The sequence below is a fragment of the Suillus fuscotomentosus genome, assembly GCF_016647785.1.
Source record: "Suillus fuscotomentosus strain FC203 chromosome Unknown F5891scaffold_165, whole genome shotgun sequence".
Taxonomy (NCBI): domain Eukaryota; kingdom Fungi; phylum Basidiomycota; class Agaricomycetes; order Boletales; family Suillaceae; genus Suillus; species Suillus fuscotomentosus.
In genome coordinates, this window is record NW_024539677.1 from 57,483 (window position 1) to 79,458 (window position 21,976).

General features: G+C 45.8%; 2 protein-coding genes across 2 annotated transcripts; both read right to left on the minus strand.

The window, feature by feature from the left end:
* Positions 1 to 7,593: 7,593 nt before the first annotated feature.
* On the minus strand, positions 7,594 to 9,074 carry F5891DRAFT_1177210 (uncharacterized protein). Its single transcript, XM_041365784.1, has 3 exons — positions 8,944 to 9,074; positions 7,952 to 8,878; positions 7,594 to 7,895 (listed from the first exon to the last, which is right to left on the minus strand). The coding sequence occupies exons 1-3, from the start codon at positions 9,007 to 9,009 to the stop codon at positions 7,683 to 7,685; spliced, it is 1,206 nt and encodes a 401-aa protein (XP_041217365.1). The 5' UTR covers positions 9,010 to 9,074; the 3' UTR covers positions 7,594 to 7,682.
* A 925-nt stretch (positions 9,075 to 9,999) lies between these two features.
* Positions 10,000 to 11,661, minus strand: F5891DRAFT_1154836 (uncharacterized protein). The gene is made up of 4 exons (XM_041365206.1): positions 11,407 to 11,661; positions 10,663 to 11,354; positions 10,414 to 10,602; positions 10,000 to 10,355 (listed from the first exon to the last, which is right to left on the minus strand). Exons 1-4 carry the CDS (start codon positions 11,521 to 11,523, stop codon positions 10,058 to 10,060), a joined length of 1,296 nt encoding a protein of 431 aa, XP_041217366.1. The 5' UTR covers positions 11,524 to 11,661; the 3' UTR covers positions 10,000 to 10,057.
* Between the last annotated feature and the right edge of the window lie 10,315 nt (positions 11,662 to 21,976).

Genomic DNA, 21,976 nt, shown 5'->3' on the forward strand with positions numbered 1-21,976 from the left:
ACATGAATAAGTTGAGAGAGAAGGCGGAAGTGGTGAGGAAGAAGAGAGAAGTAGAGAAAGCGCAGAATGCCTGCCTAGCCAGACTTGAAGGTCTGCAGACAGACACAATCGAGGTCTTACATTTACAGCTTCAATGCACCAGAGGTAGTCGGCTACAAGCAATTCGAATGGATGACGCTGGGTGATAGGGTACATTAACGCATGGAGTTGCATTGATCCGAAGTTCTTGCATTGCGGGCATGCTAGGATTGCGTTCGTGATCGACCGGTCGAGTTTTGGACTGTATATGCGGTCCATTAACTTGAGTTTGGTGAGGTCGCAACCCCAATGACTGTTGTTGGCATGTTCTTGTCTAGCCATCTCTATTGCCTCTGTCTGTGATATGCATTCTAGCTGCGGTCACGCCCTGATGGATTTCCCATCTGCGATGTGCCAAAGGCGCCCATCTTCGATGCTATATCCCAGTGCCTGGTGACATGCTCGTCTGCAATCTTGTTCTGACTTACCATTATCCAGATTGTACATAGCTTCGATTACTTCCAGGAATAATGGCTCATTCATGAAGTGAGTCTTGAGTTCTATGGTTGCTGTGTCAGTATCACTAATATGCAGTAAGTCATTTACTAAGCCGTGTGCCGATTCCCAGTCTTCGCTAACGGACCATGCACTGCCGTCTCCATCCTTCCGTGGTTGTCCTGACATGCGCCGGCTTAACGTGTCTGCTGCTATGTTAGTGGTACCTGCCCTATGTCTGACGGTGACTATCTGGTAAGCCAGAATGCCGTCTCTCCATCTTGCATGTACCAGGGATGCCTTGTCATTGAGTAACGTGTCGCGAAGGGCGGTACAATCTGTCTTAACCTCTACTGGGAATCCCCAGATTGTCCCACCAAAATGATCGAAGGTGAACTTGAGGGCCACGAATTCCAGTAAATAAGGCTTGTAACGTTCCTCTGCTGGTGATGTCCGTTTTGAGGTGAAACCAACTGGATGTGTTCTAACTATAGTATCACCTGAGGGAAGTTGCGTCGTAAAACGTTGTGACAGGACAGCACCAAAACCGTCTTTGCACCCATCGCTCGTGACTATGAATGGGGTGCCATTGAATTTCAGGGCTTTGAGGATAGGTTCCGAGACTAGTATCTGTTTGAGCTGTAAAAACACTCGCATGTGACATTGTTTCCAGAATTGTGCAAGGTTGCGATCTCTCAGAAATTGTCAGTACTTTTGTTTCATTCCTTTGACATCCGCTGATGGTAGATCTAAGTTACAAAGCATATCCATGAGGGGAACCGCAATCCTAGCATAATCTTTGATAAGAGTTCGAAAATATCCTGTTAAGCCTAAGAAATGCATCAGTTCTAATAAGTTTTTAGGAACCGGCCACTCAGTGACTGCTGCTATTTTCGCTGTGTCTGGCTTGATCCCATCGCGTCCTACACGCGACCCCCCAAAGACAAGTTCTGTGAAGAAAAGCTTAGTTTTTGACGGTGATAATGATAGACCTAATTTGCGACATCACTCGAAAAATATACGTAGCTGTCCCAGTAACTCTAGGAAGTCGTCACCGGCCATTGATCCGTCATCTATGTACAGTTCCAAGAGTAGCTTTAGCATAATGTCATGGAGTGCTTGAGCAGTGAGATTGCTGAAACATGATGGCGCACCCTGTACTCCCATTGGCATGCGGCAGTATGCTTCATATCCGCGACCCTCTGTGTAGAAACATAGATAGGGTTGGCTTTCTTTCTCTACCGGAATAGCATAGAACCCCGCCGCAAAATCAAGGACACATATGTACTCATGTCCCGCTAATCGTTGTTGTTTCACATTGATGTCCCCTTGTGGTGTTAGTGCTACGTCAGATACCTTATTGACCTCGTTGAAGTTTTGGCAGATCCGCCATTTCACTTTGGCAGGATCAACCGATTCTGCTATCCTGTCTGGTGTTGAGCTCAAATCGAAGTTAGAGTCTGGTGGCTCACCTAGTTCTATGCATTGTTGATTAATGATATGTCAAATATCGTCGAGTGATAGACTAGTGCCTGAGTGGGTCTTCTGCACAAGTACTGTGGACGCTACTGCCTTGACCTCATCTGCTGGTATAAACCGAGTTATTCCTGCCTTTCTCATTTCATCCAGGACTGGGAATAGATACTCTCGCTGCAGTTGTGTCAATGGGCGTTGGTGAATTTTCTTCGAAAATGCGGTGTCTGGTGGTATCGATAGTCGGAACTTAACGAAATATACCTGTTTCACTTCTCTTGTTGATAGTGCAAATACGTCAGCGAACTCAATGACTAGACTTCATACCATGTTGTGTTGCTCGTCCATGAGTTGTGGTCCATAACGAACAGTGTTCACAACCATTTCCACTCGCGGTGGGTAGAATGGTCCGAGGGAAGTTAGTCTAGTGAACATATCATTCAACGGGTTGGGGTGAGCAAGGTCTGGTACTTCACCTAGGAGTGCATTGTTCTCTGCATCATCCACGTGTAAGATTTCATGATCATCTTGATGTGGGGTTATTTCTATACTTGCAACATTAGTAGGTTCTTCGGACATCTGAATGGGAGGAGGATGCTTGGTTGCGGATGGGAACTTTATCACTGTTGGGAGACATGGGAGTGGGAGTGTTCGAAACGGTGCGATATTGCATATATGGTGCTGTGATCCTTGTGATGTGAGTGTGATGGAGTCGTTGCTGTAGTCCTGCATGGCCTGGGACTGTTCGAGCAATGGTTTACCTATCAACATCCACCAAAAGCCTCCGCTCGGAAAGACTTCGAATGAGGCATTTAGTTGTAGAGGTCCCCATGAGATCTGTCCTGTCCAGACACCTGTTGAAGGAACTAATGATCTGTCAGCCATTCATAGTGTACATCGAGAAGGACTTAGCAGGGTGAGTCTACGTGCTATTCTCTGGAATGCTGCTGTATCAATGGCGTTGATCATGGCGCCATTATCAACTATAAAAATCGGACTTTTTCTCCTTGTGGTCTGTGCAGGATTGGGACCATTAAGAACGGATCACTTGTTCTTGTTCGAATTGCGTTTCCTGATGCATCCACCATATAAACGTCAGTGATAGCATTATTCTGTGTAAGAGAAGGTACAACTGGAGAGGAATCTGTCCTAGCGATGATATCATCTACTTCGTCCAACTTGAGAGGAGTCAAAGGAACTGTTGTGCTAATACCATCAGTGTGCTCTATATGAGAATGAAAGGAAGAGGAAGGCATGGTTACGGAAGTGTTATGTACAGTAGGTAGCTTATATGTCAGTGTTGAAGGTGAATGAATGTATGTAGGTGGAGTCTGTGTTTGAGGGACTGCTACTGCTCCGTGATATGTAGTGGTCCCCCGTAATTTTCTGGTTCCCACTCGTATCCTGCCTCCTGTTGTGTCCAAGCATTAGTCTGATCCCACCATCCTTGTTCTTCTTGCACTGTAAACACTTGTGGCGTCAACGGAGCTCCGTATTGCTGATAGTACGGATGCATTGTCTGTGCTGTTTGCGCTATAGAGTATGTGGGGATTGATGTCTGTCCCGGAGCCGCTCTCCTTAACATTGCTGCCACATGTTGCCGCCATCTAGATTCTTGAGGGCGTAGTACTTCTGTTGCGGTACACTGTGAGCTGAGGTGCATCGGTTCAGTAACTATTCCGCAATTATAACATTCTCTGGAACCAAGAATTGCCGTGCCCAGACGCAGCGGGTATGGGCGTTCTAATGATGGGATTCCTTCAGTGCCATGCATGTGATGCCATGTGTTCACATCTGCTTCGTATTGACATATTCCATTTTCTGTGTTCTGGCATTGCAGTACCGCGTTCAGCTTCTCCATAATCTGTGTCCTCGTAAAGGTTACGCATGCAAGTGGATTACCTCGCCATCCCATAGGACTTGCTCCTGTATTACGTAATGGTCTATTGACTGGCGCTAATGATGTTCCTTGGGCTGTCATGGCACCTACATTTACATTTGAAGGTAGCGAGAGGAATGGGCTAGTGTTTGCGTATGCGCGTGATGTTCTGTAGTATGGTTGTGCTATGCGTCCGCTGTCCATAGATAATTGTGAGAACTGTAGAGGAAGCATGTTGAGTGATGGTGAGCTTTGAGCCTTCAACTGCGCGATGTCAGCATTGCGCGTTCTGTTCATGTTTAGGTCCTCTTTAGCTCTCTTCAACTTGATTGCAGGCACACTTTCTATGTCTTGAATGAATTCTTGCCACGATGAGTAGGAGCACGTCATGTGGTCTTTGAGTATGTTAGGTATTCCTTCGAGCGCGTATTCCACCAGGAGTCCTGTACTATCACCCATGCCCATGGCGATGCACATGACCTTGTTGGCCCAGGTGATGTGTCCATAGGTGCCTGTGGGTTTTCCTGGTAGCCATACTCCAATGTCTTCTTCTTTCAACACTTGCGCCATTACGCGTTCCTTCTGTTGCGCTCGCAAGTACTGTGGTGGTTTTGGTGCTGGCCACCATATCGTGAATTCTCTTTGGAGCTGTGTGAATGAGCCACAGATGCCGTCGAACCACTGATCCGCCATGCTTCCTGGTGTGAGCTGCATCTTAAGTCGTCATACACACTGTGCATCCGTGTAGCTGTCCGGTAAAGAGAGTTGGAATTGTGCGAACCATAGCGATGGCTCTTCCTTCTCTCTATAGTTGCCATGGAATAGCGGAATTGAGCGCGGATTATCATTGCTCATGATTGGTGTTGACGGACAAGGCATTGTATAGGGCTTAGTGTTTATGAATGAGGATGTCATACTGGGAGTAGTAGAACCGCTGCTGTGGTAAATCGGCGTGAATTGAGCTGGTCGTAAATGTGTGGTAGGGCTGTCTGGCACGTGTTCTGCTGGTGCTCCTACACGGGCAGAGTGTTGTATATGTGGGGGAGCTGAAGAGTTACGTGGACGACGGGAGGTAGTTAGTTCTGGAGTGTTCCCCTGCATAGAGGAAGCTGGTGAGACTGATGTGTGGGTTTGAGTATTGGTTAATAAAAAACTCTGAGTGGTGAGATGTCGTATCCTTGCAACGTCCTCTAGTGTGAGTCGCTCTGATTCCTGGTTGCTTGCTGCTCCTGATGTTTGTTCTGTCATGCAATGGATCTCTATCTCACTCTCATCACCAGGTGGACCCGGCTCTACCTAGTGCTCAGGAGAGGACGGGAGACGAAGAAGGCTGCTGCTACTGCAACAGCGGCTATGGATGAATGGATGATGTCCATACAATGTGTGTGCTACATGACTATGTGCACTGAGACTCCAAGAACCCCCAAGACCCCTGGCACCCCTCTGCCTGCATCTCCTGTCCTATGCTCACGTCCCACCGGCAACCCCCATTGCAGCGCATGGCATGCGTCTGTGGTCTCTTCCATGACTTTGTTACCTTGAAACCACAGGCCGGTCAGCACTTCACCCACACGCTCCAGTCCAACCAGGAGATTAACTGCGTCACATCCTCCTTCCATTCGCCCATGAGAGTATGTATGTGATCAATGTTCTACAGTGAGTCGCACATTCTTTCCAAGCTTGACACAAGTCATTTGACGTTATCTTCCTCAGTGGCAATGTACATCGTCCAGCAGATATGAGCAAATGTGCTGAGCGCAACGATACTTCACCAGACGTACTTCAACCTACCACAAACACTCCTAAGCACCACCCACTATACAGGCAGTCCAGGATGGATTTCATGACCGACACAAAAGCTGACCATAATGAGAGCATTGCTCAGTATGTCATTCCCTCCAATCTATCCCCTTATCTGATTATACGCAGCCTTTCGCACCGTCTCCAGCGACACAAGCACACTTTCCACCACCCATACCTATGTCCTGTTCATTTGTGTCGTCCAATGGAACATTCCCTTGCTCCCTCAACACCCAGCTCATCAATGCTCAATGCCTCTCAGGGCAATATTCAAAAGTCCACTGTGTCCTCGAATTCGAATTCGAGAAGTCTGAGGTTGAAGATGAGGGTTGGGATGGTATATTTCTCGAAGACACTCACTGTGATGACTCGGAATCCGATACTGACATTGATTTACTGTAGTATCTATGTTGAATACATATCTTGTACAATATTGCATATTTTACATGCTTGGGCCATGGCTTGGGCCAGAGCCAGGCCAAAGCCAGCCGGCTTTCATGGCTTTGGCCTGGCCTGGATTTTTGATGAGCCAGAGCCATCTGAAGCCAGGCCAAAGCAGTGGCTTTTGGGCCAAGCCAGGCCGGAACATCACTAATAGATAGATAGATTGTAGATAGACATACTTTTTCAAAATTCAGATAATTCTTGCTAATAATTTGTTCTTGTTCAAATAATCCATCTGACATTATCTAACATTATCATTCTTAATGTAATTATGTGAATTCACAACATTATGTAAACTTTAGCAAATTTATGTAATTTTGCCCCAGGAGGGTTTTCCTGATGTTGTAGGCAGGAAGTGACTTTGGATTGTAGACAAGGATCCTGGTATTGTTCTGGTATACTTATGTGATGAATATATTCCATATGTTCATAGTAAAAGACTACCTACCATCCTAGAGGGCCGGAGCTGCAGGAAAACTTTTCTCAGGGAGTGAACCACCAGGAAGATAACAATACATATCACCCTAGGGACTGATCCTACTGACCTATACTCTTGATATGATGTGTATACTAGTAAAGAGATGTTAGAAATAATATTTACCAGTCTATATACCTAAACACTAAAAAATGCGAACTGGTTTATGTTTTTTGAGAGGTATTCACGAATTTAACATATTTACTGATGTAGGACACTACAGAGGCTCAAACAAGCGGTGTGATATATTCATTAACACTCTAATATATGATATATACAGCCAAAATTGCTTTCCTGCTAAAGGGGCAAAAAAGCGAATATGTTTTAGTCCTGGGATGCTGTCATGAACGCTGTCTGCTGACTTTCGATCACATTTCCTTTTTCGTAGTACCAGTACTTACATCTTTTTCATTTCGGCTTTCTCTCCTTTCTCAGTATCATGCTCGTCTATTTTGATAGGTATAACCTACGTTCTTGTATTTCTGTATTCTAACGTCGTCTATTTTGATAGTCGTTGTGGTTGTCGCTCGGCGTCTCGCCTCGGCTCTTCTCTCTTCTGATAGATGCACATATTGTAGTCAGCACTGTAGACTGCTGTACAAGCTCTCAGACAGTGAAAAAAGTGGTCTATTGTATCATTTTATGTATGTACATGCCATTCTACTACTTATATACATGAGTGAGCAAGCGGAAAGCTCTGGTGCAGCAGTAGAGCCAGGGAGGTATGTGGGAATAGTGAGATTATTGGAATATCCCAATTTGGTAATTTTTCCGGTGGTAGCGCTATTCTTGGAAGCCTGAGAAAAACATTTCCAGTAGCATCGAGATCACAAGAGAGATCCCGATCTTCAGAACCAGTGAGGCATCGTGTCTGTTAAGCTTCGTGAAGCTTCATGTTGGTGGCTCTGAGAACACACTTACAAAATGTACTGTGTATAGTTAGACATGGTTAAGTATCCCCCTGCCATGAACAGGTGGTATTACTTGGTATAACTTGTCTAACTTTTTGAAAATTTGTCACACAGTGTCTAGGTTTGTATCGGAGGGTTTTCCTGATGTTTACGCCTGTAAATTTACACCCCTCTATTTGACCGTACACTAATTCTGGAGAAACCAACCGAGGTTCATCAATGCGGTTTGTGGCTGTGCTACGACGTTACTTGAGCTGAACTTTCTTTCATTCTTGCGCGTTATCCAATATCCCACCCATGAGTGATTGGACGATGCAAAGGTACTTCTGTGGAGAAACGGGGTGACGAAAGGCAACTCGGAACTGGGAGCTCGTAAGTAATAAGTAATGTCACGATGTTCCTGCATACTATTGATCCAGTACAACTAAAGTACATTTAGATGTCCTTATAGCTCACCCACCACTGAGGCGGTTGGCAGAACAATGTCGTCATCATGTCCATTTGCGCTTGTGTAGGCCGTGCTTGGAAGCTGATGGGATCGTCTGAACAAACGGAGAGGACCACCACCACCTCTTCTGCATCGTACTCGACTTCAAATTCATCGTCTGCGTATCCAATCGCCGAGGTTTCGTTTTCATAATCGTGGCTTGTATAGCCCTCATCTTCATCGTCCTTGATATTTTCATTATGGCCCCTAATAACGGCCTCGTATTCATCAGTCTTGCTGTCGTCGTCCTTTTCGTCTTCGTAGCGACTTGCATCGCCCTTGTCTTCATCAGTCTTTGGATCGTCTTCTTTTTCGTCTTCAAAGCGAGTTGGATCGTCCTCGGCTTCATCAGTCTTTGGGTCGTCCTCCTTTTCATCTTCGAAGTAAAATGTATCGGCTTCTTCGTCAGTCTTTGTGTCGTCGTCCTTTTCGTCTTCATAGTGAATTGTATCGACTTCTTCGTCAGTCTTTGGGTTGTCTTTTTCGTCTTCATAGAGACTCGACTCTTGTTCATCAGTATTCGTTTCGTCTTCCTTTGTGTCTTCGTGGTCAGTTGGACCGCCCTCATCTTCATCAGTCTTTGTATCGTCCTCGTTGTCAGCTGACCCTTCTACCTCCCCCTCCGAGTCTTCATCCGCAGAATCCTCAGGCTCTAAGACTAGGTCGACACAACACTTGTAATCCAACTGACGAAGGCGCAACTCCTTCATAAGCCAATTACGAGTCAACGACGCGCACGTGGGATCATGAAAATTGGCGGGATTGATGAACTTCTTGATCTCGTTCTCGAAGGCAAGAATGAAGTCTTGGGTGATGCAATAACCGTAATGATGTTCGCGGTTTCCTCTAGGAGGGCACTCGATATCAATTTGAGACTCCTGGGTGGATGAGGAAATCTGCAGTATTGAGGTGAGGTTTAGTATATTATATAACGCTGAAGAATGATATTGTAGGTTCGAACCTGGAACTTGAGGCTTTGGACGAATTCTTTGAAATAGAACGACAATTGCTCGAATGACAACGACATTGTGCGTGAAATGATTAGGATGATGATCGGGTACTCTGACTGAATCTCGGCCAACCTGTAATATATGATTCCCTTTCATCCACTGTGCCCTTTCGGACTATTTCCCCTTTGTTCGGTGGTCATTGTTGCACAGGTGGCTCAGGTTGGTCAATACTAGATTGGGCGTGGAAAATCTGAAATCACAATGGCTTCTTCAGAGTCCGAAGCGCTGTGCAATGCTTCCAGGGAACCATTATTCTTCGGCGACGTGCACACCGGCCGCCCAGGCTGGCGCGGTGCTTCACGACCTGCAAGAACGTTCTGAATGCATTTCTATGACTTGCAAAGGTGCAACCAAGAACATAAGTTGATCATGAGCATGGCATGAACCCCTTCCGTAGAAAATCAGAGATTTGGCCGGTTGTTGGGTCAGTCTTGGACGTTCTTCCTGCTAGGCTGAATATTATTCCAGCCTTGAGTCGTACTTACTGCTTTAGTAGGCGATCGACTTTCAACCTAAAAATTCTAAATGGCACGCTATTTTCAAATTGGTCTCACAAGAGAGCAACTTTGATTCAGTGTTACACACAAGGCGAACTTAAGACTACGAAGGACAAAGCAAGCAAGGTGGGATGTCGCGTATTATGCAAGTGAAACAAAACTTTTAAGTTCGTGCGAGATGTGAATCATGTACCAATGTTCTACTAAGCTAGTCGTAAGAACTGGGCATGCGTGAAAGAAGTGAAGCCGATCTCTCTAATTAAAATAATTATCAAGCACCTGAGTTTAGTATTTTCCAGCATTAACACGATCAGTTTCCTGCCCTCCTCAGCGGCTCCACCTGCTTGCGTCCCACCCGAGTTAACGCTCGGTCCAGCTCAATGCTCGGAGGACCCGCAATCAATCTTAGCACCAATCAGCAACATTTTAAACATGACAGAATTGCAGACGTATTGTACAGACACAGCCAAGACTCTAGGTGAAAAATAATACACGGGCCATCAAAGTGACCGATGACTGGAAGATAGTCGAGTTTGACTCGTAACATATTGGGTGGTTTGGTAGATAATCAAACATGAACCTCCATCCCGCCCCATTCCAACACCTTGAACAACGCTGTATCACTGGCTCTTACAAGATCAACTCCAACTACATCCGCCCACCAAGCAACGTCTTTCCCTGCTTGCATTCGCGCGTTAGGCCAATCCGCTAAGTGTTCCTTACGGATACCTCTGAATAGCATGAATACCCGAGTCACGATGTCAGGTTGCGGAGAAAGGCTTAAAGGAGCGGCACGTTCATATGCCAGTTGAGGGACAAATCGGAGGGCGATGTGTTCATGCTTGAGGATAGACGGTAGCCAGTAGCTACCGTAGTAGTAATCAGTTTTAGTGTGATGTTCCGAGATGGCACATACGGACGCACGTGATAAAGGATGTTCTGGCTTCAGTGTGAAGTCCCAGAGCCTTGAGCGACTTATCGAGATAAACAGTTGCTTTGTCCACTGAGATAACAATGGAGTCCGTGTCGCCGAGAGTGCTGGATGTAGGACTGAATACATCCACTGATTGCAGTTCAGATGCTGGCGAACGCGGAAATGCATCCGAATTTGTCCTGCGAAGATTCATGTAAAGTTAATTATGAGAGTGATTTCCATGTGATGAAGAAACTCACTTTGCCTCCCAGAATAAGTACGATACGTCTAAACCAGAGTTCCTTTCAGTCAAACTCCCGTCTTGGTGGGTGCGGACATTCCATTCGACATGCTGTCCGTGTCCTTGCTTCAGGGTAACAACAGGGTAGATAGCGGAGAAGCTCCACTCAGGACTGAGGGATAGTTTGACCGAGACATCGATATCGGAGGGCGAGTATAGATAGATCACTGGCTTTCCACCGACCTGTTCCATTATAAAAGAGATAGAGTCTCCATTCGAGATATTGTATGACCCGATACTCCTGTTGTGATTCAATCTCGACCCACGCCACATTGTCTTGAAATCAGTAGAACCTCCCAACTTGCGAGCAACAACATCAACAAGTTCCTGCACTCGTGCGGACAACTCTATCGTGGCAGAAAGAATATCATCAGATGCCAAAACCAAATAGACCCTGACTTTGTTATTGTTGCTGCGCAATGAAATAGCCCCAGCGTTACTACTAGTACTGCCACTGGGCGGAAGTGGGATGGGCAACGGTGATTCTGCGCGAGTCACTTCAACGAATGTAAGCGATTCAATTACTTTGTCCCATGTTTCAGCCGTGATGTCCACAAGTTGACCTTCGCAGATATCGAGTTGGTTGGTCTGGAATGTCATAGCGTTTCTTGGAATGGTTGGGAAATGTCTACATGCATTGTCTAGCATGACCTTATGATATCGATGAGCCATCTTAAAGATTTCAATGGTTGTTTCCACCTACATTATACGACTTGTGTCGGTTAACCATTACACGTTTTTGACCATGTTTGAGAACAAGGAGTTTGGGGATTGGCTTCGCTACGTCGGCTCCAGCCTTTTTTCTGGAAACCTTGGGCATGGCAGTATAGAGACAAAAATTCAGAGGTACGATGGTTCGAACTTTCAAGCAGAGTGCGACGATGTTGTCTTGTCGAGAATGTTTGTCCTCAGTAAGACTGAGTATACTTGGTTAACTTGAAGATGAACTCAGTGGCACCGCCACTCTCGGGTGATCGACATGCAATTACCATACTTGTAACGCTGGTGGATAATTCTTTGTATATGATGTTGCTCCATCTGAGTAAATGACAAGATTGAACATAATTTAGGCGAGATCTGCCAATTCGGCTGTATACTTGATGAGATTGGATGAAAGATACTCCGAATATCAGAGACGTCAGAGTTTTCCCTGGTAAGTACTATGCAGTCGGAAAATCGAAAGGAACACAGTTGTTTCTATATAGTGGCCCGGATCCAGCGACCAGCTCGACTTCAACAAATTCCATGAGCACACAAATAACTTGTCCAAGATATCCGATGTATCATTCACCTACAGCATCAAAGGACATGATTCAAGAGATCATCATCATTAGTCATGTTAGCCTTCGTATACGCAAGCATAGAAGATCACGTATAACAGGTATCACAGGATTCAAGAAGGTAGCACCACTGAGTCATTTCACGTTTCGACCGTTAGTGGTCCTTGAAGCTATGGTACTGGTGTGCTCATCGAGACTTCAGAGGGGCGAGAAGAATTGGACCTGACAGATTCAAAACGTGTTCAGAGCAGGTACCGAGCTTGAATATCGACGTGCATAAGAATATGGGCACGGTGCAACCGCATATAGTGCAGTGACCCTCACTAAGAGACCAAGAAATGTCCTTGATGGACGGGTTGAGGCTGAACCAATAGATACCGTGAGTCCAAGATTGTCAATGGGGCAGTTTCTAAACTTACAATTCCAAACATTGTTCTCCGTTCATTTGGGTCTGCTCTTAGCGCTGATGTTCGACATTGGGCAACTCCCTACTGGGGTATGGTCTACACGAGCCTGCGGCTGAGCGATTGCGCAGTTTTAGAACCTTCATCCAATCTCGTCCGTGAGTTAGATCTTATGTGTTGTGACGAGGATCCAGACTATCTGCTCTGCAGATGAGAGAAGGAGTTGGGCCAACTGACGGGTGATACAAGCCGGGCGTTCGTGGCCTCGCCATCTGCAGGCTGCGCGGCTGAGCTTCTGATGAGGCAGGGAGGGACGACCTTTGAGTTCTCCAGGTCACTCGTTGGGTATATGCACTGCGCACTGGTTTTCCCCTAAAAGTGGGTACTGGCCGGAAGGTTTGCGCATAGCAGCGCCCCTGGACGGTGGTAATTCCTCCGGCTCATGTTCATATTTAATTCGGAGTGGGGTAGTAGTTCGAAGTGAAGATATTCGAGCATGCACGAAGTTCACCACCAGTGGTGGTGCTTTGGCGGATTAAGAACATTCCATCCGGTCCATACAGGTGTGGTAGTCCTGGAATCTCGTCAGCGCCAGTTCAAACGGATGAACTAGATAAAAAAAGCAGAAGTAAGACAATAGCACCGATGATGATCCTAATGCGAGCGTGTTTAGATAGGGTGTGTGATATTCGAATGTGGGTTTGACATGGCAGAGGTAGAAGAGAAAGTACGTTACGCAAATGTAGACTTGATAGGTTAATGATGATGAAGTTGGTTTCGCAGAGGTGAAGACGGAGGAGACCTTAGTAGACAGTATCGATGGAGATGAGGTTGAAGGTGCCGTCGAGTTGAGACCACCTTAAGTCCAGGCACAACCAATTGCAAGGGAATCTGGAAGGCAAGGACGTCAGTATATACCGCGCGGTCGATCGTTAGGTCGTTTTTCTCAAGCGCATTAGCTTGATGGAGGTATCAACTGAATAGTGTGCCGTACAAACAATCAAAAGTTGGAGAGCACATACACTTGGATCGTAATGTGAAGTAGTCTCGCTCATTGAAATTGGTCGACTTTCCAGAGCATCCAACGCAAGAAAAGATGAACTTCATGAAAGAGTGCAATGTCATGATGGGTGAGGTTGGGATGGATAAGAATCGAGCGCGAGTTTCAAAAGAAGAGCTGAAATACCCGAGAACACTGGGAGATTCACTAATCTTTCAGCTTCCTTGATTTGCGCCTCAGCCATAAGTATGGGTAGTAGGATGATCGCCACAGTCGAAATGTATTTGTATGAGTTTGGCAACCCCCAAGTTGCCGATTTCTCACCCAACTCCTTCAAAGGTCTTACTACTAAGTTTGTCCAAGTTCGAGGACATGTAGGAAATGGTCAGTCTGTATGAAATCTGCGCAGACTCCACGCCAAAATATGGGGACATGTCTATGGTCGGAAAGTTTCGCACGGTCAAAGGCCTGTCCCCATCATTGCAACTGCCCTGCTGCCTAGCATCAGGATTCAGCGCTCAGCGCTCAGCCACCATCATACATCCCGTCATCTGGGTCAACTGTCATGCCAATCTCGTTATCCTTGTCAGCTTGCCGTCAGAGTTCTAGTGACCTGGAGGGAGAACATGGCAGCCGTAGACTGACTCGGAGAACTGCAAGACAGCGACATGGTGTTCGCAGGCGGGTAGGAAATGGGTATTCAACAGAGAGGATGTGGAAAGACAGGCAAGTGTGATATATAGATATCTGGTGCTATGCCATGAGTGATCGGAGGCTGTGACGCCCCGGGGCTCGGCCAGCAAGCTCAGAAGTGCACATTTGATGCACATGCTTGTTTCATCCGTTGACTACATGACGTCATAAAGAACTACTCAACGTCGTGTGCATAATACTGGTTTGCAATCAAAATCTACTTTGATCATCGAGTGTTTCCTTTTTTTGCTTGATTTCGCACCGCCATACTTACTTCAGCTGATCATCCATCATGATCAAGGGTCTTGAGACAGCCACGGGATCAAATATCCATCTCTTGTAGATTTGGGCGATAGAAACGCAGAACGTGGTATATTTATTATCTAGCACAAATGCTACCTGTTATACACCACCAACATCACCCCCTCGCTCTCACCCATCCTTCAAATATGACCGTAGTCTCGAATGATCCCAGTTGGTGGCCGACTATCAATTCAAACATTTTTTTCAGCTATTGGCTAGGTTCGTCACGTCATGATGTTTCGATTTAACATTGATTGCGGTTTCGCAGTTGCCGGTGGCGTCGTGGTGGTATATGATTGGGGTGAGTAGGACAATGTTCGAGAACTACTGATATTCTCATCATATTTCCAGTGCTAACACTCGGACAAGAGGTATGTCGATGTTATTGCCGCAGTAGCCAACTCGCTCAGAATGGTGTCATAGATTGAACTGATTTGGGTGAGTGACAAGATCAGAAAAAAAGAGAGAAATACAATGGATTCCCGACAGGGGCAACGCTGGTCTCTCATGACTGTGCTGTATTCAGTTGTTCGTACCTCATGTTGTGCTATCACGATAGCGCGGTTGGCAGGTTGTGCTGACTCTCCAATGTTCTAGATACGTTATATTGCAATACCATATTCTGTGTATGTGTCGAGGCCAACAAATTGGCACCATGCTAATAGCTCATCTCTGACGATTAGTACCTATGTTCTACGTATGTCTCATATACACTGTGTTCGATATTTTTTCTGACTGGAAGTACACAGCAAGTATACCATCGGTCTCGCTGACAGACACAGTGAGTATTCCACAACTATCCCATTCCTATCCAATGAATACACTTATTTGTAGGGGTGAGTGAGATTTTGACCATCGAACTCGGCTCAACATAATGATTCAATAGGTGTGAGTCAGAATGTTTGATACTAGTACGAGGGTGCTCACTAATTGGGTGTTTCAGGTAATATTACGAACTACGCAGTAAATGTGACAAATGTGGTCGTAACTGCGACGTTGGGCGGTGAGTTATCCAGCTGCAACACTTCAGCGATATTGACTGGACTGAAACGCGATACAAGTTATCATGATTTTTCGATTGCATGCCATGTATCAGAGATCTAGAATGATGCTTGTTTTTCTTGTGATTATCTTCCTGGCTGTCACCATCGCCTGCGGAGTAATTGCGGCCATAGGACTCAGGGATACTGTAACGGGTAAGCTATAATTGTTTAACTGAAGAACACGGCTTATTAGACAAACACTAGAGGAGTGGATAATCTCTGGTACATATATGTGCAATGCAGAATATGAGGGGGATCTCCTGCTTCTGCCCTCAATGGTTTGGATGCTCACCACGGTTTGGGAGGTCCTCGCACTGTGCCTTGCAGTCTGGATTGCTGTGAAACAGTTCCGTGACTTGCGACAACTTGGCTTATTGACGGGATCGTCCATGGCGGACTGTTTCAGAGTGCTGATGCAATCTCATGTACTTTATTTTGCAAGGTGAGCTTGTCTTGTGAATGCGGTTATCTTTTCTCAATTTCCGCACGTGCTAGCTTTGTTAGTGTCTCTTGCCTCCAGCTTGGTTACTTCTCTCCAGAGCTCTCGGTGCGCCGACCTTTCGCTAATATCTGCTTGTACCTCCTGCTCAACATTCCTGTAGAATTCAAGTGCTATTGGAACCCAGATACTCGCTGGCGCTCTTGAAATCTTATTTCTCGTGCAGATGTTCGTGCTTGGACCACGCCTCATTCTTAGCGTTCGAGAATATAATGCTAAGCTCGTGGCCGACTCCGATGCAGAAATTAGCATGACTTCGATTGTCTTCCAGGAGCACGTACATGAACCAACTAACAGTACTGTGTAGGGAAATGCTTATCAAGTGGTCAGCAGGGATGAGGATCCGTCGTGATATCTATTTAACATGTAGTGTTTCGAGGTATATTTGAAAGGTCTAGGTAAATCTACTGGAAAATAGCACATCTTGGCTCGCGCTGTGTAGTTAATATCTGTTAAATATATGAGACGTCATCCATACTAGGTCGAAAGACAAATCGCACATGCAAGAAGCTCGTAACAGGCAAAAGGCTGGCCATTATATTTCAGTGATGTTTTTCAGTCCGCGCAGATCGAATATTCAACACATGAAAGCTATGATATGCTGACCTGTGGCACACCAAATCACAGCGATGAATCAAGGTTTTATAATTGCCCTCGACAGTGGGAGAGGAGAAACTGAAACGAGCGTCGAAAATAACCTGTCGCGGGCACCAAGGACTGGATTGGCTGTTACTAGATGTTCCGAAAATTCCGGCTTGCCACTTGGTGCAAGTCAGTTCACTGAGTTCCAGCAGTAATACAACAAGAAACGGGGATGTCTACATAAACCTCAACATAAATATGCTTCGAAACACCATATATCAAATAAATACCACGACGGATCCTCGACCAACTTATGTCTCTTCCCTGCAGGCCACTCGGCAAGTATGTCCCTACACAGTACTGCTAGTTGATACATGTACATGCTCCTGGAAGACAATCGAATTCATACTAGTTTCTGCATCGGAGCCTGCAACGAGCTTGGCATGATATTCTCGGACACTAAGGATGAGGCGTGGTCCCAACACAAACATCTGTACAAACAATAAAATTTGAAGAGCACCATTGAGCATCTGAGATCCAATAAAACTTGGATTCTACAAAACGATGAGCAGTGGTTACATGCAGGCGTGAACAACAGTTCGGCGCACCAAGAATTCTGAAGAGACTCTAGCAAACTGGAGGCAAGAGAGGACAACAAAGCTAACATGTGCAGAACTTGAGCGGAAAATATAACCACGTTCACATTACAAGCTCACCTTGCAAAATAAAGCACATGAGATTTTATCAGTACTCTGAAACAGTCCCCGATGGTCGATCCTGTTGATGGGCCGAGTCGTCGCAGGTCACGGAAGTGTTTTACAGAGACCCAGATTGAAAGACACAGTGCGAAGACCTCCCAAACAGTGTTGAGCATCCAAAGCATTGAAAAGAGAAGTCGGGCATCCATCCCAAAGCCAAAACTGCATGTATGTGTGCCAAAGAGTATAAAATCCCCTAGTGTTTGTCCAATAAGCCACGTACTTCAAGTCAACAAGTGAAGCTTACCCGCTACAACATACTTGACGTCTATTGACGAGATTACTCCGCTGGCGATGTTAACAGCCAGAAAAACAGTAACAAGGAAGATGAGCATCATTCTAGATCCCTGATACATGGCATGCAAGCGAGCAATCATGATGACTTGCATCATGTTTCAGTCAAGTCAATGCCAGAGGTATTGTGACTGGGCAACTCACCACCCAACATGACAGTTATGACCACATTTGCCCCAGTCAGCGCGTACATCGTAATATTGCCTGAAAACCCAAATAGTGATCACGCTTGTATTAGTAGCAAATGCGTCGACTTACACCTATTGCATCATTATGTTGAGCCACATGCAGCGTTCAGAATCTCACTCACCCCTACAATTTAGTGTATTCAGTATATGGGAATGAGATGGCTGCGGAATACTCACTGCATCTGTTAGAGTGACCATTGGCATATTTTCTGTGCCACGATCAGAAGAATTAAACACAGCGCATATGACACATACGCAGAATATTAGTACTAATTGTCAAAGATGGGTTATTAGCAGTGTCAATTCGTTGGCATGGACACATACACAGAGTATGGTAGTCCAATGTAGCGTATCTGGAACATTGTGGAGTCAGCACAACTGCCAACCACGTTATAGCATAACATGAGGTACGAACAAGCAGATACAGCACAGACATCAGAGACCAGCGTTGTCTCTGTCGCGAAGTCATTGCATGCTCTTGTTTTGTTTTGATACGAAATTCTTGTCACTAACCCAGATGAGTTCAATCTACGACACCATTCTTAGAGAGCTGGCTGCAGCGGCGATAACATCGACCTACCTCTTGTCCAAGTGTTAGTGCTGGAAATATTGTGAGAATATCAGCAGTTCCTGAACACCGTTTTGCTCACCCCAGTCGTATATTACTGCAACGCCAGCGGCAACTGTCAAACCGTAAGTCAAAGTTAGATCTAGACATTCTGATACAACGAACTGTTCCAATAGCTGAAAAAAATAAGTAAATTCATTAGCGGCCACTGAGTGGGATCGTTTGAGACCACAGTGATATTTGACGGATGGGTGTGAGAGTAAAGAATTTTTGTGGTATATAGCGATAGCATTCGTGCTAGATATATCACCGTTCGGCGCTTGTATCGCCAAGATCTGCAGGATAGTCGTGGATATTTGATCACACCTCAAGGACCCAGATAATCTGTGTGGAAGGTTGCGAAATCGAGCAAAGAGTACAAGCTCTCGATAATCAAAGTAGAATTTGATTTGCAATTTCCAACACCATTAATATTGTTGAGGTGTCCCATACCAAGCTGCGCTCTCGGCCTTGCTGGTCAAGCTCGAGGCTTGCTATCAGCTCCTCCGATTGCTGTTTGTAATAGGGTCGCATTATGTGGCATGGCGCAAGGTCAGACGAGAACAACATCAGCGCATTGTATTTAGTGCATCCAATCGTGCCCTTGATGCGATGGTAGTATATTACACTGGCAAATACATCTTGACTAGCGCGTGCTGTTGATATCTGTTAAACATATGAGACGTCATCCATACTAGGTCGAAAGACGAATCGCACATGCAAGAAGCCTGTAACAGGCAAAGAGCCTGATTTCTGATTGTACAGGTTCGTGTCGATGGCCATTGCATTTCAGCGATGTTTTTTCAGTGCTGCCTTAGGCCGTAGTCGATAAGGTTGCAAGTTGACAGGGAGATCCGCTCAGCAATTTCATGGACAGGCTACGAATGTCGTAACATAGTCTGATGATCCCACATCTGCAAACGCATAGCCAAAGTCCGAATGACATACCATCTCATAATCCTGCTTTTTCACTATGAACCTGGGATTTCGGTGAATCAGACACAATCCCATTGTATTTGCAGCTCGTGGCTTTCACTTACACATCCAATCATCGCCTTCAAACTTCATGATGAGCTTGTTAGCTCAATGTGGAAACCGAGGACACGAAATCTGTGCAGCTGAAGACCAAGTGTGGTTTCTGCTTCTCTCATATTATTCCTCCTAGTGCCTGACTTGCGCCTTCGAACCTTTCTAGCCAGTCTGGTACAAAGCCAGGATTTGGTCAGTAGGACTGAACCACATTTGGGTCAGGAGCAAGACGCTGGTTTGCAGTCATAGTTCAGGGTTATTTGCTAGTTAATCTTCATGTGAGTGGCAGCGCGGATAACTTGTGTAACCTCCAGCTCTACGGGCCTATTTGCAGATCATAATTGAAGTACTTGGTGTCAAAAGATCACGTGGAACGTTCATTATTATCGTACAGACATACCATTGCTTCAGAATCTTAGTCATAGTGTAAGTGACTAGCAGACCTAGTAGGGCCTGTGGTTGCAGGCGCATTGAGGCTTGATTGCTGAAATCGCCCGTTGGTCACCGGTCGTGTGCAATAAAGCACCAAACACGCTGCTGGGTATGATGACGATCCAGAGAAAGAATAGACCATATTGAGGCAGGCGGCTCAAGACACACATGATACTGGACACGATCAATGAATGATAGCAGTGTTTTCTGGCGCGTACCAAACATGGTACAGAAGACACGGGGCCTCCATCGGCAAGGTACTAACGACGTTCAAGTTGAAGATTGGTCTGAGTCTGAAAGCCATTTACTGCCTTCGGTGTTTGCCGAGAGTCGACAAATGAACCACTCTGCTAGACTGTGGCAGTCACCCCTGCAAGTAATCGGCTATCAGAGGGACCAGAATTGACGTGCACGTAAAGTTCGACGGACATTATGCCATCTGAGGCTGAGTACTAATTGGACCTTCTTTGTACGCCATGAAATACTTTGCCAGCCTCACGAGCACGCTGGCATAGTTCTATTCCTTGATTCCTACACGTCTTCTCTTCAAATTTCCGAACCGATAATCCCCGCCCATATGCACCCATGCTGGATATCTGCACATTCCAATATTAGGATTCTGCACCCCCAAAGAATTGGCACTGGCATATACATTAGAGACGCTTATTCAGGGCGTCTGGTTTTGGCCAGTTGTAAGTTGTTTACCCCACTCCATCTGTCGACGGCATATGCTAGACTCGCCATCGATACAGCAGCGCTCATGCATCCGCCGTCCTCGAGCATCAATAGAATCGCTTGATTAATGATTTGCACCTAGACCTAGACTTTACCCCAACCCCACCCAAGGACGATGCACCAGTCTATCGATCAAACCACGTATTTCAATGCTCAGGGTAAGCATTTCTATGGGCTTTCGTTTAGGATATGCTCTCACTACCAGCAACGCGCTTGTTTTCCTCTCGTCATCCATCTACACGGCATGGACAGCCCAGATGGATGATGATATCCACGAGGAACCATTGCTTTATCAGCTATCTGGGCTTCCGCAAATCTTCGTTCTCATTTTCAAAAACAGAATTCATTCAATTTGCCCGAGTCCACCAACTGGTCTAGATGGATGAGCGAGACCGTTGCCATACCAGCTGTCTGAATTGACATGCTACTCACGGTGACAGTTATTGATGACGATGGTGTCAACAGATGGATCCATAATCTGGTTCGGTGCTTCACGCTGACAGACGTGCAACTTCCTCTATGGGTGTCAACAGATCACAAGGGTGGTGGGCGCCTTACTGATACTTCCCAGGTGCGCTTGATGCCTTTCGACTTGAATCTCTTCTATACTTTCCGCTCAGCACTTGTCATCTCCTTGCCACGCGCATTCATTCGGGACAAAGGCATATACTCCCCCGTCGGTCTCTTTTTAAATCATCCTGCTAAATATGGTTGAATCATGTTTGAACAGACATCAAACTCGCGATATAGTGCCTACTTCCACTCTTCATGCACGATTCGTTCTGCAGCTCAGATGGATGATATTATATATAAGGTAGACATGCGTCTGGCCCATTCCGCTCCGCTCTTGTGCACAACCCTTAGTCATTCAACAGAAGCGGCTCGACTCACAGGCGCTATCGAAGGACCATCAGAAACGAGTCCATTCAAAACTACATTGGTCACCCCAATGGCTTCCCAGGCACACCTTGAGCCAACTATGCAGGTTCAAAACTAAACTCTGTCATATCGCCCATAATTTATTCAATTTGTATTATAAGCTGTCCGAGCTCGGCAACGCTACCTCTACTATAGCTAGCATTATCAGTATACATGTTTCACAGTCCAATTTTTCACGGTACAGTGATGTTTGTCTGTATAAGTTGATGACCGAAGAACTCCGTTCCACGTGCTCATATTCGCGGTCCTACATTCATTGAGTAGAAAAGACTTGACTCATAGCTAGGTATACCTTGTGGAGAAGGGCCATCAGCGAGGAGACTATTGGCAGATACAACAAGAAATAGCTTTGCCTAGACCTTTCAAATATACTTCGAAACACCATATCTTAAGTAAATGAATACCACTAAGGATCTTCGGCCAAATTTCTCCTCCCTGCAGACCACTCAACAAACATTTCCCTACACAATACTGCTAGTGGATACAT